Raw genomic sequence first — 26,694 nt, forward strand, 5'->3', positions numbered from 1 at the left:
ATGCTGTGACAAGCTAAAACCTCTCCAGGTACTTTACTTACACAGCCATCCACAGGCAGGGACACATCCTGCTGAGTTATATGAATGCTTTTCCTAGCCACTCATCAACTAACAATCGAGAGGCTCCAGTCAATTCCCTCAGCTCCCCAGCCTAGGCACCCAGGGCTGTACTGTCTTGCCCTGGTCAGAAGCCTAATAGTGTAAGTTTATTACACAGTCTGCCCCTCTCTCAATGTGGAGAGGACATGCATCAGCTTTTGTTCACTGAGCAGATTTCCCAAGCACTTCAACCAAAACACACTGTTTAACGTAAAATATAAACAGATTGATTTACTACAAAAAGATAGATTTTACGTGATTATAAGTAGTAAGCGTACAGATGAAAGTTGGTTACCTAAGAAATAAAAGTAAAATCGCAATCTGAGCTCTATAAACTAGACAGGATTTGAATCAGGCAGTGTCTCACCCTGATGATATAGTTCCTTAATACACAAGCTGGGGTTCTCCTTTCCAGCCTGGGACCATCTTCCCAGTTCAGTCTTTGTTCTCTGGACATGTTTCCGGGTGTTGAGTTGTAGGGGAAGTGAGGCCAAATGATGATGTCACTTCCCCTTTTTTATAGTTTCTTCCAACTTGCTGAAAAGACCCTTTGCTATGAAGTGAGTCAAGTAGTGTCCATTGTCTACATGCTCCATTGTATACAGTTTCTGGGATAGTCCTTGGTAGTGTGGATTCCCCTTAATAAGTCGTCAACACTGTCTGGCTTCTCCACTGTTGTACCTGAAAGGCTGGTTGGGAGTGTTTCCAACTTCACAACACATTTCAGTAACACACACATAGCAAAACTTAATAACTTCCCATACAATGATAACACATACAATCCAACAGGATATTAATGTTCAACAGGTCAAGACTTTTAGAATGATACCTTACAAGGCATACTTTGTTCAAAACATATAATAATCATATCACCATGGTAAATATGGGGGTGTCAGGGTATTGCTTTGGGGTACAGAGTGCCACAAAGGGGAAAGGTATTGGGCCATCCAAAACCATTACTCCTTGAATGGCCTAGGACCAGGAGCTTTGAAGAGTGGGCACAGCAATGCTCCACTCTCTCCCATCCAGCACAGACATGGTTTGGAGTTTAGACCCACCTGGGAAAGATCAAGAAACTGGACAGTGACTGGCCAGATGACTCAAGAGGAAGCTCCAAGCCCAGTAAAGTGGGGAGCTGCTCAGGTGGAGAGGAAGAGCTCATCTGGGACACAGCCCCAGTGGGGAGAGCTTGTGAAACCCCTAAATCTGAGGGCAGGCCAGGCAGACCAGGACTGAAATCGCCCAGTCCCAAGAAAGAGGGCCGGGAAGTCCTGAACTTAAAGAGTGTAGCTGGTTAATTTGAATTAATTAGCCCTAAGAAAGGGGAAATATGGTTCTTAAAGACTCTGGGTATAAATGGATTATTCTCAGTACATATAGGGAAACTGAGGCAGGGTGCCTGAAGGGCTGTCCTAGGCCACAAGGGGGTGCTATGAGACAGCATCCATGTATAGCTTTGAACCTGTGAGCTACCAGGCACCCTCAACTACTCATCTCCCCAAAGGATCAAGCCCTAAATGAGAAGAGCATTTTGACTCTGTGTTATGTTGCAATTGCATTGAAGCAGAAAGCACTCTGCTGCATTTCATTTCACTGGCTGCAATTGCATGCAGTGCGCAGCATCTCCTTGAAATGCAAGGGGCTGCACTGCACTAGAGGGACAGCAGAAGTAGTGTAGCCCCTGAATTGAGATGGAGGCTGTCACATTAAATTGCACCATGTAGCAATGCGTTGGAGTAGGTCACATGGAGTAGAATTGCATTAGGAGACTCTTAGAAGTGGGATACCTGACTGGAGGGGCCGTGGGTGAAACCAGTGGCGGCAGTGAGGGGGAAATAGCTGACTGGAGGGGCTCATGGGTGTGATCGGGGTGGCAGGGATGGGGGATATCTGACTGAGGGGGCCCATGGGTGTGACCAGGGATGTCAGGGAAGTAGATATGGGGCTGGAGGGGCCCATGGGCCTGACATAGCGCTGCCTGGGGATACACATTGAATCCCACTTTCTAGGGCTATCAGACCAGCTCCCCCTTGTCTTGGGGCCCCAGCCCTTGGCTGGGCTGTGGAGTTAGGGCAGGCCCCCACACAGAGCCAGCCCTGGCTGCCACCAAGCTGAGTCCACACCATGGCTTCATCTGTGGCTGAACTTGTCTCCAGCAGGGAGGGAGGTGCTGTGGGCTGAGCTGAGCAGGGATTTGGGGCTCCTAAAAGTGTCTTATGGCTAATGGATGAGAGAGGTGAAGGGAGAGTGGTCAGGCCAGAGGATAGAGATAGCACAGGGGCTGGTGGGTGGCTGGGCCCCCCAGGGCAGGGCAGTGGAGTAATGCAGGGGGGCTGCAGGGAGGGGGGCAAGTGCTGTGTCCCCCCAAACTCACCGTCCCCTGAGCTAGAGCAGCCCCCTGCTGAGACTTTGACAGCAAGGTCACCTCTGTTCCAGACACCCCCACCTCACACCATCCTTGCTGTCCCTCCTCCACTGTTGCTGCTGGAGCCCCCCACCCCATTCCTCCAATCTCCAGCACCCATGGTGAGAGCATCGCTTTGTGAACATAGTGACTGCTTCACATGCACACACACATGCGCACATGCTCAGACATACATGTATACACATGTGCATATGCATATGCGTGTGCACGCACACGGGAACTGCCACCATACATGCTGTTGTGCCTACCAGGGGGCAGCTGGTGCAGGTGGGAATTGTTGCCACAGTGGGGTGGTTAAATGGGTGGAGAGGGTGTCCTCTGGGATACGTGGGGACTACAGGGTGCTGGCAACTCAGCCCAGCTCTGGGCCTAGCTCAGAGGGACAGGGAGAGAGTATTGCAGGGTGCAATGCCAGGGGCAGACAGGTAAGCCCTGGGCACCTGTCATGGAGAGGCTCAGGGCTGAGGCTGGGTGTGTGGGTGGAATGAGATATACCAGCTCTTGCCAGAGGATTTGTGGGCCAGTCCCGTCCTAGCAGGTGATGAGTCTATGGCTGGTCTCAGCCTCTCTCCCTGGAGCTGGATTCCTGCTGGGGACCACCCCCTTCAGTGTGTGATGAGTCTGCCTGGTCTCAATCCATCTTCCCCCGTCTCTCTACCCACCGTGGGGCCAGCCCTTTGGCCCCTTGCTTAGCACCATTAACATTGTGACATTCGGAGGCTGATTTTGAGGGGGACCTCCCCCCGTAGGTGAACCCCTCTCCCTCCCATTGTGAAACAAGGGGGTGTGGCCGGATGAGACGTGGATGCATGGACCAGGCTGTGGAGACCAAACTTCAGCAATAGGTGACTGAGTAGCGGAACTGAAGGCATCAAATTGGGGGTCAGGGGGGTGATCTTGATTCCCACAGGAAATGGGTTAGTGTGTGAATCCGGTAGGAGGGTAATGATTAACCCTAAATGTGCTGCTCTGACGTAAGAAGGGGGGATTGGGCCTCACGCCTGGGGGAGGTGGCCAGACCCAATCCCCTTGGATCAAGATGTGGGGCGGGGGATAGGAAGGAAAGTTGTTTGCTGGGTGGATGTGTCTTTAAAGGGATGATGTGAGGTGAAGGGAGTGTGGAGGAGATAGAAGAGGGTTATGGGTTTAGAAGGTTAAAGGGGCAGAGATGTAGAAAGGTAAATGAGGGCAAAGCCAGGACTCCTGGCAGGGGCTGAGACTTGACTCAGCTTGTTGCACATGCGAGGCACATTGGCAAAGGTTCCCCCACCCCACCCAGGAGAGATGGGTGTGGGGAGCAGAGATGGGCAGGTGACCCCAGAATTGTCTCACTCTGCATCATTAGTAACACTCCTGACTGGGTCTGTGACTAGTGCCAGCTTGTTGCGGGACGAGCCAGTGCCGGGTGCAGTGCCAGTGTCTGCTCTCCAGTGCCTGGGGCAGAACCAGTGCCCGGTCCCCAGTGCCAGGGCAGACGCAGTGCCTGGTCCCCAGTGGCTGTGCCCAGTCTGGCACCAGCCTTCTCTCTTCAATCCCAGCCCTGGATCCCAGTTCCCAATCTCCAGTGCCCACTTCCCCCTGCCTCCATGCCAGCTTCCTCCTTGTTAGCAGCTGCCTCTAACTGTGGGGAGAAGAGGGGAGGGCACTCTGGGTTAGCAGCATAACATGGCAGGAGTCAATCGTTAACCCCCCTCCCCACCTTCCCCTCTGCTCTGTATATAAGGCAGCCAGGAACTGGGAAAAGCTGCTCCTTAAGGGAACCTGTGTCCATCTCTCCCTGCAGGTGCCTGTGTCTGTCTCTCCCTTGAGGCGCCCGTCTCTCCCTGCAGTCACCCCAGGAGGGGCTTGTGCCCATCTCCCCCACCATCTGGTGTCCCCTGCCACCCCCCAACCATGGCCTTTGGAGACCTCCTGGAGAAGGTGGGCAGTGCAGGTCCCTTCCAGCTCCTCTGTGTCCTGCTGCTCACTGCGCCTGCCCTCCTCATTGCCAGCCACAACCTGGTGCAGAACTTCAGTGCCATCTCCCCTGAGCACCAGTGCCGCCCCCCGCCACCAGGCACCAACGCCAGCTGGGTGGGCAACAGCACGGCAGCTCATGGGGGGCTCTCCCTGGCCCCGAGCCCAGAGCGGTGCTGTCACTTGGCAGGCACCCATGGGCAGCGTCCAAGACCCAACGGTTCGCTGGGCAGGGAAGGCGAGACAGAGCCCTGCCGGGACGGGTGGTACTACGACTGCAGCACCTTCTCCTCCACCATCGTCACTGAGGTATGGCTCATAGCCCCTTTTCTTCCCCGCTGCCCCGAGGCAGAGCCATGGGGTGGGGGCAGGGATGGGGGGACCCACGTAGGGGGAGGGGACAGAGTGAGGATTGTGGGGAGAGAGGGGAGGGGAGGTGGGGAATGAAGAGGGACAGGAACTGGGAGGACGGTAGGGGAGAGAGAGGATGGGGAGAGCTGGGGATGGGGCCAGAGAAGGGTTGGGGGAAGGTTGAGTGCTGGGGGATACATGGCTATGGAGTTCCAGTCCCCCCAGGACAAACCACTGACTGGGAGGGGGCCCCCTGGGGGTGCCACACCCTGTCCCTGTGGGCACCGACTGTCCGTCTGTCTGCCAGTGGGATCTGGTGTGTGACCTGGGCCCCCTCCCGGCGCTGGCGCAGATGCTGTTCATGGCAGGGGTGCTGCTTGGAGCCCTCCTTTTCGGAGTCTTCTCAGACAGGTGGGTGAGGCGGGGGCGTCCCCCTGAAACTAACATCCCCCACCCTGGATCAGATCCCCCTCTCCCTGCTGCCCTGGCTCAGACCAATGGGCCCATCCAGCCCAGTATCCCCTCTACCCACCCACCCCTGGATCAGACCAATGGGCCCATCCAGCCCAGTGCCCCCCTGCCCACGCTGCCCTGGCTCAGATGCATGGTCCAATGCTAGGTCATTCCATGACGCATGGAAACACTCCCTGGGTTGAGAAGCACCCTACACTTGCGAGTGGTTTACCCCCTCACTTGTCACTGGCTGGTTATTGATGCTCAGCTCCCCAGCACCGCCTGTTAACCATGGGTTGTGGGTGACAGCCCCGGCTGTCAGCGAAGACACGTCCATCGCTGATCAGCGCTCAGCACTCAGCCAACAGGCGTTAGCAAGGGCTGGTTATTGACAAGGGGGTCCCACCCTTTGCTGCTTCTGTTGTCCCAGCACTTGTACACACCATGCATCCCTCCAGCCCCTGCACAGCTCCCTCTGCTGCATCCAGCCCCCTCTAGTTCAGGGACACACTGCAAGCCCCCTACCGCCCCCTCATGCCAGGATCACCCATTGTCCCCCAGTGCCAGGGGCTGTGGGCACACCCCTTCCCCCCCCCCCGTGTTCCCTTACCTACCCTCCCCCATTGTTATTTGTCTGGGAGATGTCATTTCCGCCCCCTCTCCCCGTTACACTCTGTTGGGAGGATGGGCGGAGCTGAGATGGAGCGTTGTCATGCTGCTAGTGCATTAATTGGTGCCCTCAACCAGTTTTTTGATCTCGGGTGTTTGAGGCTGTGGCTCTGCTAAAGTGCTGCTGGGGCTCCGGATACCCTCCATTTCCCTCTTCCAGTTGTGCCCAAATTCCCCATAGGGTTTTAGCAATTGGTGCCTGGAACGTTCTGGGCTGGATCAGACGCAGCACTCAAAGGTTATCGTGTTGCAGACTGAGCGAGAAATGCCAGAGAATCGAGTGTACGGCCAAGCTCGGTTAGTTACAAGTTACCGGCTATCGATGATCAGGGATCAAGTGCTGGTCACTTGTTTCGATGATCAGTTATTTACCAGTAATGATCAGTGAGCTGGGGCAGTTGCTGTTGATCAGTGATTATTAGCTGTCAGTTACTGACTCCAAACAATCACAGACGCCCGATGGAGCGCTGCAGTTTCCTGTGGCTGTGAGTACCGCAGGTGAACAGTCTGCCATGTGAGAGCTGTGTTGCTCCCTCTGGGGTCTTACCCTGGACGCTCCCCTCTGTGGTGCAGGTTTGGGCGGCGGGTCATCCTGCTGTGTTCTCTGCTGTTGGTGGCTGTCATGGGAACCGGGGCTGCCTTATCCTCAGACTTCCTCACCTACTGCGCCTTCCGCCTGCTGAGCGGGGTCGGTCTGTCTGGCTTCCTCCTCAGCTACATCTGCCTCGGTGAGTATCCCCAGGGCAGGGGCAATGGGACAGGGCCTTTCTCCTCTAGGAGGCACCAGCTACCATCCAGCCCCAGGGCAGCGGGACCAACACGCATGTGGGGGACAGGATACAAAGCTTTCTGCTCCACTGGGCACTGTCTCCAATCTGGCCCTAGAGTGGGGGCACTGGCTGGCTTCAGGGGGTCGAATATGAGGGCTTTCTTCTCCAATGGGCACTGGCTCCAATCCGGCCCCAGAGCAGAGGGACTGACTGGCCTAAGAGGGTGAGGAATGGGATATGGGACCCTTCCCCATAGGGGGCACAAGTTCCAATCCAGGTTAATGATGCCCAGGGACCTTCCCCATCCAGTGTCCCATTGCATAGCATGCAATGAGTTCGCTGTGTCTCAGCCCAGTTCCTAGCAGGAATATCTCGGCTGGCCCTAATTGTGGGAGGCTCGAGTGGGGAGGCTGAAAGGGCTACAGAATGAGCCCCACCCCCGTCCCCCCCGTTCCCAAGGCTGGCCTTGGCTGAGGCCCATGAGTGATGGGCGTGGGGAGGGGCTTGGTCTGAGAAAGGGGCTCAGGAGTCACCCCCCAGCTCAGATGTTTCATCCCTCTGCCACTGCCCAGGTCTGGAATGGGTCCCCACCAAGTCCCGCGCCCTGGTGGTGACATGGCTGAGTTACTGCAGCACGGCAGGTCAGGTGGTGCTGGCTGGCCTGGCCTACAGCATCCGGGACTGGCGCTGGCTGCAGCTGGCCATTTCTACCCCCTTCTTCATCTTCTTCCTCTGTGCCTGGTGAGTCCCCTATCCCCAGAAGGGCCTTGGAGAGGAGTGGGGTCCAGTGGCGAGAGTAGGGGGCTGGGAGCCAGGACTCCTGGGTTCTATTCCCTGCTCTGGGTGGGGAGTAGGGTCCAGTGGTAAGAGCAGGGGGCTGGGAGCCAGGACTCCTGGGTCCTACTCTCTGCTTTGGGAACGGAGTGGGGCCTAGCGGTAAGAGCAGGGGAGAGGACTGTGTTCTATTCCCAGCCTTGCCACTGCTTAACTCTGTGACCTTGGTGGGGGCAAATCACATCTCCCCCATGCCTCAGTTTCCCCCTCCATAAAACAGGGGGCTGAAGAACTGACAGCAAAGCACTCTGAGATTCCCCCAGGGATCAGCCCTGTCTGAGTGGAATCCTGGCTCCTCCCCTCCGCAGGTGGATCCCGGAGTCCGCACGCTGGCTCATTGTCAACCACAGGCCTGCAACGGCGCTGAGCAACCTGCAACGGGTGGCCCGGATCAACCGGAAGCAGCTGGGTGGGGACAGCATCTCCCTGGAAGTGAGCTGATACCCTTTGACCCCTCGGGGTCACAGCATGTCCCAGCCCTGATACCCAGCTGGGGCTGGTCCTGGTGAGGGGGATGGGAAGCCCTTGGGGGGACCCCAGTTGGGTTGGCACCTAGCCCATTTCCTCACCTGCATGGCACTGAGAGCTGGGAAAGCTGAAAGGGGGCAGGGTCTTGTCCAGAGAGGAGCCCCCACCCCAAACACAGTGGGGGCAGCGAGGGGGGTGGAAGTTCCTTCGTGGGGAATGAAGATGGGGGGGCAAAGGCGAGAGGGCAAGAGGTGCATGTCACACGGGGCGAGGGCCCTGATCCCATCTAGAGTTGAAAGGGCTTCATCTCTCCAATCAGCCAGTCCTGTGCACACTCATGTGTCCGTCCCTCCCTCCCCCACACACCCATCCTCGGTTCCTCCCCAAACATATCTGTCCATCCCTCCTTACCCACACACACCTGTCCATCCCTCCCTCCCTCACACACCCGTCCATTCCTCCCTCCCCTCACACACACGTCCCTCCCTCCTTCCATCCCCCCCTCCCTCCCTCCCCACACACACCTGTCCATCTATCCCTCCCCACATACAGCCATCTGTCCCTCCATCCCTCAATCTGTTGCTCTGGGGCTGGCCCTCTCCCAACATTCAGGGCTGGGATTTGCCCCCTCCCCCCATTACCCTCTCCTACTGCTCAGGCTCCCAGGGCAGATGCCAAGGCCAGAGGCCATGGACGGGGTCTCCTGCTGAGCTCCTGCCTCCAGCCTCAGCCCTGCGAGGCTCCCAGCTGAGGGCAAGATAGGGGGTGGGGCTCTGGGGCTGGCGAGGTCCTGGGCTGGGCGAGTGGGGCCAAGGGAAGGGGCGAGTCCATGTCCAGCCTCCTCCTCGCCTGGGGCCCTGAGTGGCCGGGGCACTGCTGAACCTCCTTCTCTCTCCTAGATGGTGGAGAAGGTGGGGGGCAGCCTCCCTGGGAAAAGGACATGCTCCTGCCTGGGCCTCTTCCACACGCCGGCCATGAGACGCATCTCCTGCTGCCTCATGAGTGTCAGGTAAGGGCCCTCCACCCGGCCAGCCTGGGGCTCAGAGACTCCAGCACCAGGGAGTGACCCTCCTGCACCCCGGAGGGGATGGACAGAGCCATATGTCTACCACGGGATAAGGGTACCTATCAGGGGACAGCTAGATGGTGCAGGGTGGAGGGGTAGTGTTGAACTGGATAGAAGGTCAGCTGTGGTGATAGACAGTTAAGGAAAAGAGGGTCCATGGGGAGAGGGAGGGATGGACGGATAGTCGAACATCTAGGATTTAGTAATGTGGATGGAAGGACACAGATACATCTTCCTGGATCTAAGGAGGGGATGGATGGACAGATGGGTGGGTGGGTGGATGGATGGATGGACACAGCTAAATCTCTGAGGAGAGGTGGAGGGATGGACAGAAGGACACATCTATGAGGATGGACAGTAGAGGGATGGACACATATGTATCTAGGAGGATGGACGGTAGAGGGATGGACACAGATGTATCTAGGAGGATGGACGAGGGAAGGGTGGACACAGATGTATCTAGGAAGATGGATGGGGAGGGGTGGACACAGATGTATCTAGGAGAATGGACGGGGGGAGGGATGGACACAGATGTATCTAGGAGGATGGACAGGGGAGGGATAGACACAGGTGTATCTAGGAGGATGGATGGGGGGAGGCATGGATACAGCTGTATATAGGAGGATGGATGGGAGAGAGGTGGACACAGATGTATCTAGGAGGATGGATAGGGAAGGGTGGACACAGATGTATCTAGAAGGATGGACCGGGGGAGGGATGGACACAGCTGTATCTAGGAGGATGGACAGGGGAGAGATGGACACAGCTGTATCTAGTGTGGTAAACCCAGGACAAACAGCTACGGGGGGCGGGGGGGTAGTAATCAGTCCTAGAATGTTAAAAGGCCCCTCCCTATCCACTGACGAGAGGTAACCACAGGTTAATAAGGTTCAGCTGAAAAGGGAATCCTAGAGAACCAATTAGGTTCAGCTGACTCCAACTGCTTAAGACCTTTTTAAACCCTCACCTGTTAGGAAAGGGGGGGGGGGGGGAGTGAGAGAAGCTGGGAAGCTGTCAGTAGGCTAGGTGCAGCAAAACACTGACCCTTTCCAGGAAGGGAGGCTGCATTTCCTCCCCAGAAGGAAAAGGAAAACAGGCACAAGGGACTGATGGAGGAAAGGTGTAGCCTGACCTTGTGCCACCTAGATGGACTGCCTTGCCCAAACCTGTGTCTCCAAAGTGAAAAAGAACTGAGCCTGCTGAGGTGAACAAGGTACTTTGCCACACATGGTGTCAGTGGTGGGATAAGTGAGTGAGGCTCAGTGGCAAGCCATCTCAGGGCAAGGTAAATCACCACAAACAAACAAATAAATGGAGGATGTAGTGAAGGCGTTGGTACAGGCCACTGCGGCCCAACAAGAGGCTACCAGGGTACAGATGGCTGCCCAGCAGGAATCAGTGCGAGTCCAGCAGGAGACAAACCAATTACTGATGAACCAGGCGGCCCAAGATTGAGCCACCCTGAATGAAGTGGTGAACCAGTTAAAAGCCCTGACGCATGGCCCCCAGGGGGCCCGGCCGCTGCAGGCAAGCAACTATTTACAGAAGATGACCACGGACGATGACATAGAGGCATATCTCCTCGCCTTTGAGAGGATGACCCTGTGGGAGGCCTGGCCCCAAGACCAGTGGGCAGGTATCCTGGCTCTGTTTCTGTGCGGGGAGGCCCAGAAGGCCTATTTTGACATGACAACAGAAACAGCTATGGATTACCCCCAGCTGAAGGTGGAGATCCTGGCGAGGTCAGGCGTGACACCAGCCATAAGGGCCCAGTGCTTCCACAAGTGGAAATACCGGAACAACAAAGCACCAAGGTCCCAGCTATTTGACTTAATCCACCTTGCCCGGAAGTGGCTCTGCCCCGAGACCCACAGCCCGGAGAAAACTGTGGAAATCCTAGTGTTGGACAGGTACATGAGGGGGTTGCCGCCGGACATACGAGGGTGGGTCTGCCAAAATGATCCCTCCTCCTATGATGAATTAGTTGCCCTCAGAGAGACAGCTAGCAGCCCAAGAACTTTCTTGGACCACCGGGGAAGGAAGGCACCAGAATCGGAGACAAATCTCTGCGCCGAGGCCCCAGTTTGCCCTAGTGCCAGGCCGGACTATGGAGGGGAGGAAGGAGCCTGAAGAGCAGCCAGAGGTCCCGGAGAGACTTGAGGACTGGGGGAGAAGGGCTTTACCCCCTGAGCCTAACAGCCCTAAAAATCGGGGGCTGCCCCGAGCCGGGTACCAATGTTATGCATGTGGCGAATTGGGGCATATCACTGCCCAATGCCTGAATCTAGAAGAGCCCATGCAATGCAAACTGGGAGATATAGGAGGACCATGTGATCTAATAAATCTAGTCGGGGTTGCAATGGTCCCTCATAGATACACTAGCCCCGTTAAAATGAATTGTATAGAGACCACCACGTTAGTAGACTCGGGAAGTGTGATCACGCTGGTCTCAGGAAATCTGGTCGGGCAAGACCAACTACCCCGGGCCAAGCTCTCAGGAATATCCTGCGTGCATGGGGATGTCAATTATTACCCGACCATCCCTGTAAAAATAGAAGTTCTTGGAAACCCCATTAAGGTGATGGTGGGAATAGTTCCTTAACTCCCCTACCCAGTCCTCATCGGACGAGACTTCCCAGGATTTGATAGCTTGCTCGCTGGAGAGGAGGCGGAATGAAGTAATGAATCCAGGACCCAGGGGATGGCCCCGATAGTTAAATTCCTTCTATGAATTTGCTCAGGATTTGTTCTCTCCGCCTGGAAAGCCCAGGAAGACTTGGAGGGAACGGAGGGCAGTTAAAATGAGGGGAACGAGAATCTTGGCCCAGTACCAGAAATCTATGCTTGTAGGGAAAAGAGATGGCCCAACGGACAGCGGGACTGGGCCAGAGATCGACTCTGTCACCGGACCTAGTTCCCCGAGGGTTTTCCCTGAGGGGGAGACAGAGGTAGATCCCCCTGAGTTTGGGCAAATGGGGCCCTCACTTGGGAATTTTGGACAGGATCAGGCCAATGATTCAATATACAACAGTAGGCTGGATATACAATGATCCAATATATAACAGTGCAGCAAGACACTGAACCTTTCCAGGAAGGGAGGCTGCATTCCCTCCCCAGGAGGGAAAGGAAAACAGGCACAAGGGACTGACTGAGGAAAGGTGTAGCCTGACCTTGTGCCACCTAGACGGACTGCCTTGCCCAAACCTGTGTCTCCAAGGCGAAAAAGAACTGAGCTTGCTGAGGTGAACAAGGTACTTTGCCACACTAGGAGGATCGACAGGGGAGGTGTGGACGCAGCTGTATCTAGGAGGATGGATGGGTTGTTTCTACCCCTGATGTCACAAACTGGCTGAGCTCTCCATGTTATCTATGAGTCCTGCTCGGCCCTCTGACCCATCTCCGCTCTGCTCTGCAGCTTTTCCACCAACCTGGCCTACTTCGGGCTCTCCATGGACCTGCCGGCTTTTGGCCTGGACATCTTCCTGGTGCAGACATTCTTTGGGGCCATTGACATCCTGGCCAAGATGGCCTGTACCCTGGCGCTGAGCTACTTTGGGCGCCGAGCCATCCAGGCCAGCTCCCTCATCCTGGCCGGAGTCTTTCTCCTGGGGAACATCCCTGTGCCCAGAGGTAAGGAGCCCCCTGGAGCCCCAGGTTCTTAGCCCATTCAGCTTCCAGCAGTGATGGGAGCCAGGTTGGTCCCACTGAGCTGGGAAGTGGGGGAAGCCCTTGTGACATGGCTCTGCCAAGAGTCTCCTGTCCCATGACCTTCAGGAGAGATGGCTCAGGGGTTAGAGTGGGAGGGTGGGGCTGGGAGTCGGGACTCCTGGGTTCTATCCCCAGTCCTGGAAGGGAACTGGGGTCTGGTGATTGGAACGGGGTGGGCAGCTGGGAGTCAGCACTCCTGGATTCTATTCATGGCTCTGCCTTGGACAAGCCACTTCACCTGTGCAGCCCCATGCCTCAGTTTTCCCACTGTGAAATGCTGCTGTGGTACTTTGCATGGCTCATGTGGCAGCTGTGACGTGGGACTGCTGTGACTAAAACCTGCACAGGGCTCTGATCTCCAGGAAGGCCAGTTCCACATCCCCATCTCTCCCCTCTCCAGAGATGCTGATGGTGCGACTGGCTCTGGTGGTGCTGGGAAAAGGGTGCCTGGCTGCCTCCTCTGTCTGCTCCTGCCTGTATGGGGGAGAGCTCTTCCCAACCTCTGTCAGGTAAAATCAGGACTGGGATTCCCCATCTCTGATTGTTTAAACAGCCCCTGCGCCCCTCCCCAGGGGCAGGTGCATCTCAGCACTGGGTGAGGGATCTCTGTATAAATAGCCCCTGTGACCCCCCCCCCAGAGGTGGTTGCCTCAGTGCCAGGCAAGGGCTCCCTGTAACAACAGCCCCTGTGCTCCATCCCAGAGGCAGCCTCATTTCTGTGCGGGACATGTTATTATTGTTACGAGTCTCTCACAGCATGCTGTGTCTGGCAGGCAGACAGGCACTGGCTTCACCACCGTGATGGCTCGTCTGGGCGGCATGGTGGCCCCGGCGGTGCTGGTGGCCGGGCAGCAATTTCCCTTCCTGCCGCTGGTGATATTTGGGGTGGCTCCCGTCGTGTCCGGCATCGCGGCCTGCTTCCTGCCAGAGATGCACAATGTCCCCCTGCTGGACACCATAGAAGAGGTGGAGGACAGGTGTGACTCACAGGCTGCTGGGGTATATCTCCTGCTGCCCTTTCCCCCTGCAAACCTTTTCCTTGCCTGTCAATCCCTTCCCACCTGCCCTTTCCATCCTTTTCACACCCTCCCTCTTTTGTTCCAGAGCCAGGAGGAAAGGCGAGGAGACGCCCGCCGGGGAGACTGTGGCTCACATTGTCCACTCAACCAGGATCTGAGCAGCCTTCCCGGCCACCCAAAGCCCCCAGTCCTGGCCCCCGCAATGCACAGGTGCAGGCTGCACCAAAAGGCCCACGTGAAGGGAGGAACCACCTGCTGTTCCCTTTGCAACTTAGGAATCAGCCTCCTTAAAGAGACAGGGCAAATGGGGGGTGGGGGATTCTGAGTTGTGTCACTGAGCTGCCCCACGGGGGGGGGGCCTTACGCCTCACATGCAGGGAGCCTGTGGGGCGTGGACAGAGCAGGGAGACACCTCCCCAAACAACTTTGCCAGGTGTGATGGTACCTGCTCCCCTTGCTGGTGTATATTGGCCTGACACCCGCTCCTCCCTCCGGTCCGGCAGGGCTGTCACTGGCCCAGGCTGTCACTGGCTCCCCCAGATTTTGTGTATTGGCCTAATACTCGCTCCTTCCTTCGGCCTGGTCGGGCTGTGAACTGGCTCCTCCTGGTGATGCATCTTGGCCTGACACCCACCCCTCTACAGCATCTGTGGCCCATTCATGAGATGTTTCAGAGTAACAGCCGTGTTAGTCTGTATTGGTTAGTCTCTAAGGTGCCACAAGTACTCCTTTTCTATTCATGAGATGCCGGTTTCTGTCCTGCTGCGAGCTGAGACCCAGCCAACAGATTTCATAGCTGCTGATGAGCCACTACCAAGCTGAGCATGGATTGGATCCTGTGGCTGAACTGACGCTCTGATGCTCTTGGGGAAAATTGAGCAGACTGGGGAGAAGGGCCTGGGGGCTCTGAAGGTGTCGATGGCTCCACGTTAGGTGCTGGGGGCACCTAGGTAGCTCAGCTAGGCTGTACAGGAGGCGGGGCAGTTGGATCCAATCTGTAACATTCACCAGTGGGGCTGGAGTTTGGAGTGACCCCTCTGGGTGGGGAACGAGCCTCCAGGCAGCAGGGACAGGATGTGTGTGTGTGGGGGGGGGGTGCCTAGGTGAGATTTCCTGCACTCGTTCCTGTGGTCTTCTGTACATTTTTGTAAATAAACCAGCCACACTAAAAAATTCCCCTTGCTCCATGTCCCTGATCCCTGCACACCAACCACCCCACAGAGTCAGGGCTGGAGCTCCTCTGGAAACAGGGGTGGGGGGCATGTTTCTCTCTCCAGAAAATGTTGATATTTTCGGCAAAAATCTAAGTATTTTGATTCTGAAATGCCACTGCAGTGCCTCGTGGAAGATATAGTTTGGTAGCCTCCTGCTCCTGTCTTCTCTGTGAGATGGGTGCCCTGATAACTACATCTCCCATGATGCACCATGGTCTCCCCTCTTGTAGATGGGAACGGAATGCATCTTGGGAATCCCTGACTGGTGCATCATGGGAAATGTAGTTTGAGTGCCTCATTCTCCTCTAGGCTGGGCTCCCTGGGTAGACTGCATTTTCCCATGATTCACCATACTCTCCCCACATGGGGGTGTGGGGGTCAGAGCCAGGCAGGCTCCTGCAGGGGTGCTGGGAACCATGTGCATAACAGTTTCCACACCTAAAGAAGCTATGTCAAGTGATGGCTACTAGCAGAAGAGGGAGGGGTGTCTGGTGATATGAGCACCCCCGTGTTACCCCTGTGCTGTGGTAGGAGACCCTAGGGGGAAGACTGGAGGGGACAATCTAGCCCTGGATACCAGGTGAGTCTCCTGTTCTGATCATCCCAGACAGTAATCACCCATCTATGTGGAGTAGCAGGGCTGCCGAGAGGGGCGCTCCAGTGGTGGATGGGTGTAGAGCTAGGGAGGGGTAGATTGGGGGGCACCCCAGGGATGGGTGGGTGGAGGGGCAGAGAGGGGTGCCCCAGTGGCTGGGGTGGGGCAGAGAAGAGGGATGTGCAGTGATAGATCAACAGACCCACAGTTTAGGCTGCAGGGGAAGATGAGAAGTGCATGTGGGTCTTATCCAGGGTGATTTCAGATGATCTCCCAAGTTTTCTATTGGGCTGGCCCTGAACTGGAAGATCTCCTTGGGCTGGTGCCTGCAGGGGCATTCCTGGCCCAGATCCCTCCTGGGGGAATCGGAGGGGCCCCCGCCCGCAGAGATACTGCACTACCCCCCCCACACACACTCACACACACCCAGGGCTGCCATCTGGAGAAATGATGTGGCCAGCTGAGAGCTGTAGATGCAAAGCAGAGCAGAGCCCCGACAGAAGTGAAGTAGCGGTGGCCTGCCACACAGGAACAGAGCTCCAAGCTGCTCGGCAGCATGCGGGCTGGCCGATAGGGCAATGACTTGAACAAAAGGGGCCACTGATGTGGGGTGCCCAATGTGACACCCTGGCACCCCAATATTCACCACTGTCATGTAATTAGGATATGTTTTGTACAAAGTAAGCCTTGTGAGGTATCGTTCTAAAAGTCTTGATCCATTAGACAGTAATATCTCATCAGATTGTATGTGCTATTGTCGTATGTGAAGTTCTAAAGCTTGGTTATGTATGTGTTACTGAAACATGTCGTGAGGTTGAAAACACCCACAAGCAGCCTTTCAGGTACAACAGTAAAAAGGCCAAACAATGTTAATGGCTTATTGAGGAAATACACACAAGCACAAGGATTACCCCAGGAACTGTGTACAATAGAAACTTCTCAGAGATAGCACTACACGATGGGAACGGTTTGACCCAGGTCACAGCAAAAGAGCTTTCCAGTAAGTGGGAAGGAAGTATAAAAGGGGGGAAATGACATTATGGGGGGACCTCACTCTCCCTACAACACCACACCTGGAAACACCTGAGGAACAAAGACTGAACTGTGGGAAGTGATGGGCACAGGCTAGAAGGATTTTTAGTCTGTGTATGAAATCCTGGGAAAGCCAAAACAACTTGTGCCTGAAGAATCTGCCAGCCTGTTTATCACTCAGGGTAAGAATTTGCTAATTTATATCCTCCCTATCTAGTGTGTTAAGCTCAGTTTGCGTTTTTTGTTTATTTACTAAGGTAATCTGCTTTGTTCTGTTTGTTATCCCTTATTGTCACTTAAAATTTACCTTTTGTAGTTAAACAAGACATAAATTTATTTCAAAACCCAGTTTGTCCAATTCATATCAGGGTGGGGAAGCTGTGCATATCTCCCTCCACCTTGAGGGAGGGGGCTATTTTTATGAGCTTAGGCTGTACAGATGTCTCTATACAATGAAAGACCATATGATTTTGGGTTTACACCTCAAAGGAAGTGTGCACGTGAGTGCTGGATAAAGTCCTGACCTGAATCCTCCCACACAGCTGATTTCAGTTTGTGTCTGCAGCTGGGTGTGGCCTTACCTGTGTGTGTGCTAGAGAAGACTTGAGGGCCTAGCATAGCAAGGACAGGGTGAGGAAGCCCAGGCTGGTGGAATGGGTGGGCTCAGTGGAACCCCAGCATATCAAGTGGCATCCTGGACGGGGTGTCCAACCCATCACAGGGAGAATAATCCATTCTTTGTCTGTTTGGACTGTGAGTTCTTCCGGACTAGAACTATCTTTCACTGTGCAGCACCCAGCACAATGGGGGCCCTGATCTCAGTCGGGGTGTGTGCAGCGTGTGGCACCATGGGGCCCTGATCTCAGTCGGGGTTGTGCTGTGCCTGGTACAGGACCTCACTCATTCTCAATCCAGGTGTCTAGGCTCTACCCATCCACAAAGTTCAGTGCCAGGCAGGGGGAAGGCTGTGAAGGAGGGTCTGCTCCCATTCTGGCTAAATCCTCTCCCACCAAATGGAACACTCCTGTCTGTTGCCTGCCCAAGGGAACCCACTGGGTTTCCGTGGCTCATTAATGCCACATGGTCTCAGAAGCGTCCGTGATGTGGGGCAACTGGAGCGGGACTAAGTGGACTCCACAGCTTCCAACCATGTGAGCCACCACCTGGGAATGACTGTTAGTCATGGGGGCAAATAGGAGCACGAGCCCTAGAGGGAAATGCCCCAGGATCCCATTCCCCACCGTCCCTACCAAGCCAGCACCCCACCCTGGGACTGGATTGGTGCAAGCACCCCCCAGAGGGGAAAGGGTCTGTGTCCCATTTCCCATTTTGTGACCTGGCTACTTGCCCCCCCCCTTTCCCCCCGCACCTTAGTAGATGAATAATGCTTCTGAGAAGTATTTCCTCTGCTGGACCTTGTTCCCTTCCCTACTTCCTCCATGTTCTCAGACTCCCACCTGACTCTGCCCTTGATGCTGGTCAAAGATTTACCAGGGCCAAAGGCCAGATAGATTGACTGCTATACAAGCCAGGGGCTCTGGAGAAAAAGAGCAACCAGGCAGTCAGGAAGAGGTTTCCCCACAGCTTCCATGGCCCCTGGAGTCCAGCTGGAGAAGGAGCAATGCATGGGCTTCTTCCAAACCATCCTCGTCGCCCTGGTCTTCCTCCCTCTCCTCATGGTGGCCTCCCATAACTTCCTGCAGAACTTCACAGCTGCTGTCCCCAGGCACTGGTGCTACATCCCGATGGGAGACAATGACACCACAGAGGTGACAGGAGACCTGCTGAAGATCTATGTTCCTATGGATGACAACCAGGAGCCAGACAGGTGCCTGCGGTTCAGCACCCCGCAGTGGCAGCTCCTGGCTCCCAACGGAACCAGCACCAATGCCACTGAGCCCTGCCTGGATGGGTGGGCGTACGACAGGAGTGTCTTCAACTCCACCATCATCACTGAGGTACAGAGGGGAGCATGAGGGATCATTTCAGGGGAGTGGGGACCTGGAGCTGTGACAACATCATGGGCTGGTTATCTATCCTTCCACCTACCCACCTGTCCATTCACCTACCCATCTATCTATGTCCCCATCTAACCACCTATCCATCCATCCACCTGACCCCCTCGGTTTTGTGCTCTCACCCATAGTATCCGAGCCTGTCTCATGCATTAGACTGGCATAGTAAGGTGCCTACTGCACTACATGGCATCTCTGGCTCTCCTTCCTCTTGGGAGCATACAGACTGTGCTTGATGTAGGGGGCTGTTGGATCAGTTTGGTGGCAAAGCGTTATCTAACAAGCAGCGGGGCTATTGGGCTGTGGCTTAGCTTCATGTCCTCTGGAAGTTCTCCCCTGGGCCTGAACCACGCCTTATCTCTGTGGCAGCTAGCCTGGGCTTTGTGGTCGCCCTGGCCCTTCAGGAGCTCCCTCCCTTGGCCGGCCCTACATGGAGGCGATGTCTCCGCTGTAGCTATGATCTGATCCATGAATGCCTATGTAGACCAGGACCAAGGCTGTGACCTGGCAAGGCCTGGAGCAAAGGGTGGGTGCTCACAGCCTGGTGGTGCAGGGACCCCCATGCTGCCCTGACTCATTGGAAGGAGCCCTTGCCTTGACTGCGCAGTCAACACCAGCCAGGAGGTGACGCAGGGCGGGGCTTCTGAGCCAGCTGGAGGTGGGAGGAGCTAGCCTGGAGGCTGCCTGGTTGGCCAAGCTCCATGATGACTCAGTGATATCCTGAGATGCCCCCTCGGAGGTTTCATCACCTAAGCAAGACCCAGCTAGTTCGGTAGTTGGGAGACCTTGAAGGAGTGCCCATCTTCTCTGGGGAGCCAGGTGGGGGGCTCACTAGGGCTGCTTTTCCCATGGAGTCTGCGCTGATTGTGCTGCTGCAGGGAGAAGGGAGGTGGCTCCCTAGGGGGTGCTCTTAGTTCTGACCCCAGCAGTAGGGGATGTTGTGTCACAGGGAGCCAGCTGGGTGGCTCAGCAGGGGGTACTCTCCCCTCTGAACTGGTGCTGTCCCCAGCCTGGCACCGAGAGGCTCTGTGCTTCAGGGAGCCGGGTAAGGGGGGACCTCAGTAGGGGGCACTGCCCCCTCGCAGGCAGTGCTGACTCCAGTACCCCAGTGCAGTGCTAGGGGGTGCTTTGCTGCAGGGAATGGGGTGCTGCCCAAGGGCCTGTGTCTCTGTGCCCCTCCTGCCAGCCCACAGGGGCCTGCTGTGGCAGAAATTCAGCCTTAGCTGCCCCTCTGAGAGCTGGGATAATGGATGACAGTCCTAGTGTTTTCCTTGGCGTGGATCCTGTGCCAATCCCTTCTCCTGCTCTTAGCTCATCCATGACATGTCGTGCTGCCAGCTGCCCCATGCCCAGCTGGGTTACACAGTAACCCGCTTGGAACAACCCATGATCCCCGGGTGCAGGCCCCACCCATCATTCCAGACTCCAGATTTGGGGGAGGGAGGGGGACATGGACGGGGACGCTGTCCTGTCCCCCCAGCCCTTGTGCGGGGCGGTGGAAACTCAGCTCTTCCTGGCTGCATGGACAGTGCCGGGGTAAGGGCTTTGTTGACAGCAATGGGTGGCACAAGGGAGTGAGTTGGAATCAGCAGGGCATAAAAGGGACAGAGGGCATTTGAAGGGCATGGGTGCTGGCAGGCTTGGGCACAAGATGTGGGGGTCACAGGGCTCAGGTGGGCATGGGAGCTGCAGGTGGGCATGCACAGCAAGGGAGGTTTTGGGTGGCACAGGTGGGCATGGACAGCAGGGGCAGCTGGGATGGTACTGGTGGGGATGGACAGGAGGAACAGCTGGGATGGCCCAGCTGGGCTCTGACCAAGTGGGCCCAGGTGGGTGCAGGTGAGCTCAGATGGCACAGTAGCATTGGGGTGTAGGCTCTTCTCAGCCTGTTGCATTCTGGGTCGTCCTCCCCTCGCTCCCCCTAGATATGGAGGTGCTGCTGATTACCTTGACTGCTGCCAGGGTACAGATACTAGCCAGGGCTCAGGTAGCTCAGGTGGGCACTGGAGACATAGGTGTGGTTCCTGGCCGTTTGTGCCAGCTGTGTCCCTGGAGCCCATCTGACTATGCAGTCGGCCCTTTGCCCAGCAGCGCAGGTGCCATGGGGCATCCTTGGATTCACACCCCTCTCCCCACTCCTCCCCAGTGGCACCTGGTCTGTGGCCAGCGGGCTCTCAAGGATTTTGCCCAGTCCATTTACATGGCGGGGGTGCTGGTGGGAGCGCTGGTCTACGGGGGCCTGGCGGATAGGTGAGTAAAACAATATCCCCCTTCCCTGCCCCCCTGGAGCACCCCATGCATCCATCCAGCCTGGTATCCCCCTCCCACATCAGCCCCACGGGCCCATCCAGCCTAGCATCCTCCCTCCCATCCCCCGTCCCCCCCGGATCAGCCCAGACTGGTATCCCCCCATGCATCAGCCCCATGGGCCGACCCAGACTGTTATCTTCCCTGCATCAGCCCCATGGGCCCATCCAGCCTAGTATCCCCCCCATTGCCCCCCTCCAGATCAGCCCCATGGGCCCATCCAGCCCATATCCCCCCTTTCTCCAATGGTATTGTCTCCCCTGCTGCAGGCTGGGGCGCCGGGCACTGCTGCTCTGGTCCCTGCTGCTGGTGGGTGTGATGGGCACCAGCGCTGCCTTCGCCCCCAACCTGGCAGCCTACTGTGCCTTCCGCTTCTTCAGTGGCACGGGTACCGCGGGCTTCATCCTCAACAGCATCAGCCTGAGTGAGTGGGGGGAAGGCTGGGGGTGGGGAGCTGGCATGGTGGGGGCTGAGTGTGAGGGTGCAGGACCTGGGGGACTGAGGTGTGGGTGTGTGAAGAATGGGGGGACAGTGGGGTGTGTGTGCATAAGGGGAGATGTTTGTGGGGGGGCTGGAGGTGTGGCCTGTGGGGGAGTTGTGATGGGGGCTTTGTGTGGGAGGGACTGTGTGGGATTTTGGGGGGGCTGTGTGGGAGGGGGAATGTGAGGGAGGTTGTTTGGGGAGGGGAGGGAAGTGTTTATGGAGGTCCTGGGGGAGGGTTCTATGTGTGGGTGCATAGGGGGCAGCTCTCCCCACACTGCCCCGTCCTGGGCCTACCCAGTGCAGAAGGGTGCAGGGTTGAGCCCCACTCCCCAAAGTTGGGCAGGCAGGTTGAGGTTGGAGGGTGCTGCACCTCACCCTACTCCTTGCCCCCAGCCATGGAGTGGATCCCATCCCAGTCCTGGGCCACGGTGGCCACCATCCTTGCCTGCAGCCTGACGCTGGGCCAGCTGGTCCTGGCTGGACTGGCATATGCCATCCGTGACTGGCGCCAGCTGCAGCTGGCATCCTCAGCGCCCTTCTTCCTCTTCTTCCTCTACAGCTGGTAGGTGCCCTTGGGGCTGAGGGGCAAGGGGACCACACATCCACCGGGAGCCACGGCTCCAGGCAGGGATGGCATTATGGGCACAGGAGCCGCAGGGCCCTGTGTCTGGGAGCCCAGGGGGGACCCACACCCTATGGCAGTGGTAGCCTGTTGCCTGGTCCAAATGGAGACCCTGCAACCCTCTTCCCCTCTGGCAGGGTCTCCATTTGGCTAAACCAACTGGCAGGGAAGCACAGAATCCCAGATCTGTTGCCCAGAGCCCAGGGACGTGAGTGCCCAGTCTTCAGCAGGCACCATGCCCTCCCCTCCCTCTCTCTCTCTCTCTCTCTGAGCCCCAGTCCAACCCCTCCCTTCCCCAGGTGGATCCCAGAGTCCGCGCGCTGGCTCATCGTCAACCACAGGCCTGAGACGGCGCTGAGGAACCTGCGACGGGTGGCCTGGATCAATGGCGAGAAGCTGGAGGGGGAGGGCATCTCCCTGGAGGTGAGGGGCACAGGGTACCTTGTGGGGTCTAGTCGCTAGAGAAGGGCAGGGCTAGAAGTCAGAACTCCTGGGTTCTATGCCTGGCTCTGGGAGGGGAGTGGGGTCTAGTGGTTAGAGATGAGGGGGCTGGGTGTCAAGTCCCAGGGTTCTCTTTCCCTGGCTTTGCCCATCTCCCCCTCTGGAGAAGAGGTATGATTTCTCCACCCTGGTCTCAGCTCCATCCTTCTCTCCCTCCCCAGACACTGAGGCTGGAAATGCAGCAGAAGAAAGAGAGCTTGGGGCCCTCCCGGCACTCTGCCCTGGAGCTGTTCCGGACAGCGCCCATGCGTGGGGTCACCTGCTGCCTTATGCTGGCCTGGTAAGGGGCTCCCCTTGCCCCCATCTGTATCCCCCAGGCTAACAATACTAGTGCGATAAACTGACTGGGGAGGGTGGTTGCACCATTGTCTCTTGTTGAGTGGGATTCCCCTGGGCTTAGATGGCAGGAGGATCTGAGTTCTAGTCCCCACGCTGCTTAGCCCCCGAGAGGATTCCATGCTCAGGATGGGAGCAGAGTGTTTATCCCCACAGCACTGATTTAACCTAAGAGGAGATATGGGGGAGGCTCAACTTTGCTTTGGTCCCCCAGTGGCTGGGTTTGTCATGGGGCAGGGAGTTTCTTCAGTGGGGAGAACCCCCTAGAAGTAAATGTGGGTGTCACCAAAACCCTGTCGGGATTCCCCCCATGTGAACAGGAAAGTCCCCCCCCCCGCACCCGAGCAGCTGGAGACAGAGAGAGATAGAAATGGGGAGGGAGAACCAGACAGACCAGAGGAGGGGGAGAGATGGAGGGAGAGACAAACAGACGGGAATGGGGCTGGGAGACAGTCACACTCTCTCCCCCTTTGAGCCTCCCTCACCCCAGTTCTCCCCACCCCCATCCGGCAGGTTCTCCAACAGCTTCTCTTACTACCACCTGGCCCTGGACCTGCAGCGCTTCGGGGGCATCAGCATCTTCCTGGTGCAGCTGATCTTTGGCGCTGTGGACGTGCCCTTCCGCATGCTGGTGGCCGTGGCCGCCAACCGCCTGGGGCGCCGGCTCACGCAGGCTGCCTGTCTGTTCCTGGGGGGACTTTTCATCCTGGCCAGCATCCCCGTGCCGCAGGGTGAGTCCAGCACGTTCGGACAAGTCGGCATAGCGTTCCCCACTGCCCTGGGCTTCACCAGCTCGGAGCCTCGCCCAGATCAGACCCATGGGCCTGGCCAGCCCAGTAGCCCCCACTTCCTGCCATCTCGGATCAGACCAATGGGTCCATCCAGCCTGGTATCCCGTCCTCCCTGCTGTGCAGGAAACCGAGCCAGTGATGGTGTGGTGGAAGCTGGGGCGGCTTTGGGAGTGGGAAGGAGGTTCGGCCAGTGGCCGAGATTGTAGCCCTACAGGTGGCCCAGGGGACTGGCAAGTGACCAGTGCCCCTGCCCAGCTACGGTGCCACGCAGCCCCAGCGCGGCGGGTTTGGTCCTGGGCTGCCCGTCACCCAATGCTGGGTCTCTGAGTTAGTGACAGGCACCTCCAGAGCAAAAATTGGGGTGTAGGCTCTTCTCAGCCTGATGCATTCTGGGTCATCCTCCCCTTGCTCCCCCTAGACATGGAGGTGCTGCTGATTGCCCTGACTGTCCTGGGAAAAGGGCTCTTCTCCTCCTCCTCCAGCTGCTCCTACCTGTACACCACGGAGCTCTACCCTACCGTCATCAGGTGAGTGGGGCGGCGCCCTCTGCTGGACAGCATCAATGGAGGCAGCATTGCCTGAAGCACAGGGAGCAGGGCTGGGAGTCAGGCCTCCCGGGTTCTAATGACTTGGGATGTTCAATCTAATCCCCACCACATGGTGACGAATGATGCCCTGAAGCCCAGCCTAAGGGTCCCATTGCTCAGGTACAAGACGTCCCTCCCTGGGGTTCCCCCCTCATTCAGCTAGCCGCTCCAGTCCCTCCTCAGCTGGGACATGGCTGAGCTCTGTGGGTGTCTCCCCTCGTCTGCACCCTCCGGTCCTGCTGGGGCAAATCCTGCTGAACCTCCCCATTTGGCTGGGACACTCCCGATTTCAGCTTCCCCCACCTGGGCTGTAAAGTGTAAAGTGTAAAGTGTAAAGCGTAAAGTGTAAAGCGCTGCTTTAGTGTCCCATTGGGGGAGCCCTGGAGCTGTGCCTGGGGCAGATCTTGATGGAGGGAGGGGGCCAGTGATGTATCCAATGGGAAGGTGGAGCTGAGAACTGATGGGTCTGGAGTGGGAATGAATAGATTTGACTGCAAGGGGGTTATGCAAATAAACAGTTGCTTATTCATAAAATATGCAAATTAGACCATCTGCTCATTTGTATAAAGTATCCAGCCTTAATGGGATTGCTCAATTCTCTGTGGCTTCCCCTTCTCCCCAGGCAGACAGGGCTGGGGGTCACCAACATGATGGCTCGTCTGGGAGCGGTGGCAGCCCCCATGGTGCAGATGACCCAGGCCTTTGTCTCCTTCCTGCCCCTGCTCCTGTTCGGGGCAGTGCCCATCACAGCTGGCATCCTGGTCAATTGCTTACCAGAGACCTTGGGGGTCCCACTAGCCGACACGATGATGCAGGTGGAGGACAGGTGGGTATGATGGGCACTGTGTGAGGGCTGGGGGCTGGGCGTGGGATGGATTGTGTGTGTCTGAGGATGTGTATGTGTGTGAACCTGAGAGTGTGTGTACATGGGCACAGGTGTGTGAATGTATGATAGATGGATGCAGTGTGTGTGGATGGATAGAGGGGTGTGTATGGGGATGGCTGGATAGATAGCTGGGGTGTTTGGGACGACTGGGGTGTGTATACATGGCGATAGATGGATGGATAGCTAGCTAGGAGGTGTGTATGGGGATGGATAGAAGGACAGATCTTAAACACTTTACACAAGCCTTGGATGAAAGGACAAAGGGTCATTAATTATTAATTGTTGTTTTTAATGATCCAGCTGTTTGGTGCTTTTGTTCTTCTCTTCTCCCTTTGTTTTCAGAGCAAGAAAGAAAAGGAGCAAGAAAGAGGAACTGAAAACCAAATTCTAAACACAGGCTCATGAGTCAGGCACTGGACTGGGATTCTGGAGACCTGAGTTCAAATCCTGGCTCCCTGTGTGACCTAGGGCATGTCACTTCATTGCTCGGTGCTCAATTTCCCCATCTGTAAAGTGTGGCTAATGATGCTTCCCTGCCCAGAGGGGATTATGGGGATAAATCTATTAATATGTGGGAGGCTCAGATACTAGCATGATAGGCCCCACTGCAGAACTAGATAGAGATAGAACCAGACAACCAGCTTTTTATCACAGAAGCAAAATCTTGAAAGGGTCCTTTTTGTCTGGGATTCTCCAGCTTAGATTTTTAGTTTTTTGGTGTTCATTTGCCACAGGATCAAGAGGGGAGACATTTCTTCCCACTAGGATGACTGTAAACCCTGAGAGAGCTAGCGTATTTAAGTCTTTCCGGCAGGTATCCAATACTACCATGGAATTGACCTGCTTGCAGTGCTTTTCACAGTTGATTTACACATGGCTCATCAGGGACTAGCAAATGCTGGGGCAGAATTGGTAGATTGGACTCTGAATCAATTTGCTTAGCACATATTAACGTGACGGTGTTTTATTCTGTATACTTAACCTTCCTCCGTATCCACTAGCTGCGTGGAAAATTCCCTTTGCTAGGAAGGGTTTTGACATGGAAAGCCTTTTGTGTGACCTCAGTTGAAATGCACCTTTTTAATATTGCTGCCCCTTGGCCATAGCTGGTGTCAGAACCTTGTAAATTGGTTTCCTATCAGAGGAGAAGTAAGTGAGACAGAATCAGTAGGTATTTTCTTAATGTAGCTTGTTTATCCCCTGTGCTATATGCACCAGTCCTGGAACAGAGGTGGACAAAAACAGCACGACAGACAATCCGTTCTTTCTGTAAACTCTGCCCAAACACCCATGCCCAGTTCCCAGGGAGCTGCTCTGTCCCCCAGAACTGATGCGATTTAAAAAGATAAAAGCAAAGAGCAAAGTCTCTTGCTGCTTGCAAGAGCAGCACATCTGGAAAGAAAAGAACTGCATCACAAAACCAACAATGATACAGTGTGGCTTCAAAGACTGAAAGCTGGGGAAAATAAATTGTAAGGCTATGTGTGACAGCGCCATCTGGTGACAC

The 26,694-nt window shown here is 56.2% G+C and overlaps 2 protein-coding genes across 2 annotated transcripts; both read left to right on the plus strand.

Annotated features, from left to right (window-relative positions):
• The first annotated feature begins 4,290 nt into the window (after window positions 1–4,290).
• LOC119566799 (solute carrier family 22 member 6-like) lies at window positions 4,291–17,000 on the plus strand. Its single transcript, XM_037904524.2, has 10 exons — window positions 4,291–4,789; window positions 5,139–5,242; window positions 6,527–6,681; window positions 7,296–7,464; window positions 7,866–7,989; window positions 8,925–9,034; window positions 12,507–12,721; window positions 13,200–13,308; window positions 13,573–13,776; window positions 13,904–17,000. Exons 1-10 carry the CDS (start codon window positions 4,418–4,420, stop codon window positions 13,974–13,976), a joined length of 1,635 nt encoding a protein of 544 aa, XP_037760452.1. The 5' UTR covers window positions 4,291–4,417; the 3' UTR covers window positions 13,977–17,000.
• A 1,182-nt stretch (window positions 17,001–18,182) lies between these two features.
• Window positions 18,183–26,133, plus strand: LOC102936539 (solute carrier family 22 member 6-B-like). The gene is made up of 10 exons (XM_027832575.3): window positions 18,183–18,617; window positions 20,821–20,924; window positions 21,251–21,405; window positions 21,858–22,026; window positions 22,386–22,509; window positions 22,749–22,867; window positions 23,437–23,654; window positions 24,133–24,241; window positions 24,924–25,127; window positions 25,530–26,133. The coding sequence occupies exons 1-10, from the start codon at window positions 18,249–18,251 to the stop codon at window positions 25,576–25,578; spliced, it is 1,620 nt and encodes a 539-aa protein (XP_027688376.2). The 5' UTR covers window positions 18,183–18,248; the 3' UTR covers window positions 25,579–26,133.
• The last annotated feature ends 561 nt before the right edge of the window (window positions 26,134–26,694 follow it).

The sequence above is a fragment of the Chelonia mydas genome, chromosome 7 (genome assembly GCF_015237465.2).
Source record: "Chelonia mydas isolate rCheMyd1 chromosome 7, rCheMyd1.pri.v2, whole genome shotgun sequence".
In the NCBI taxonomy this organism is placed as follows: Eukaryota; Metazoa; Chordata; order Testudines; family Cheloniidae; genus Chelonia; species Chelonia mydas.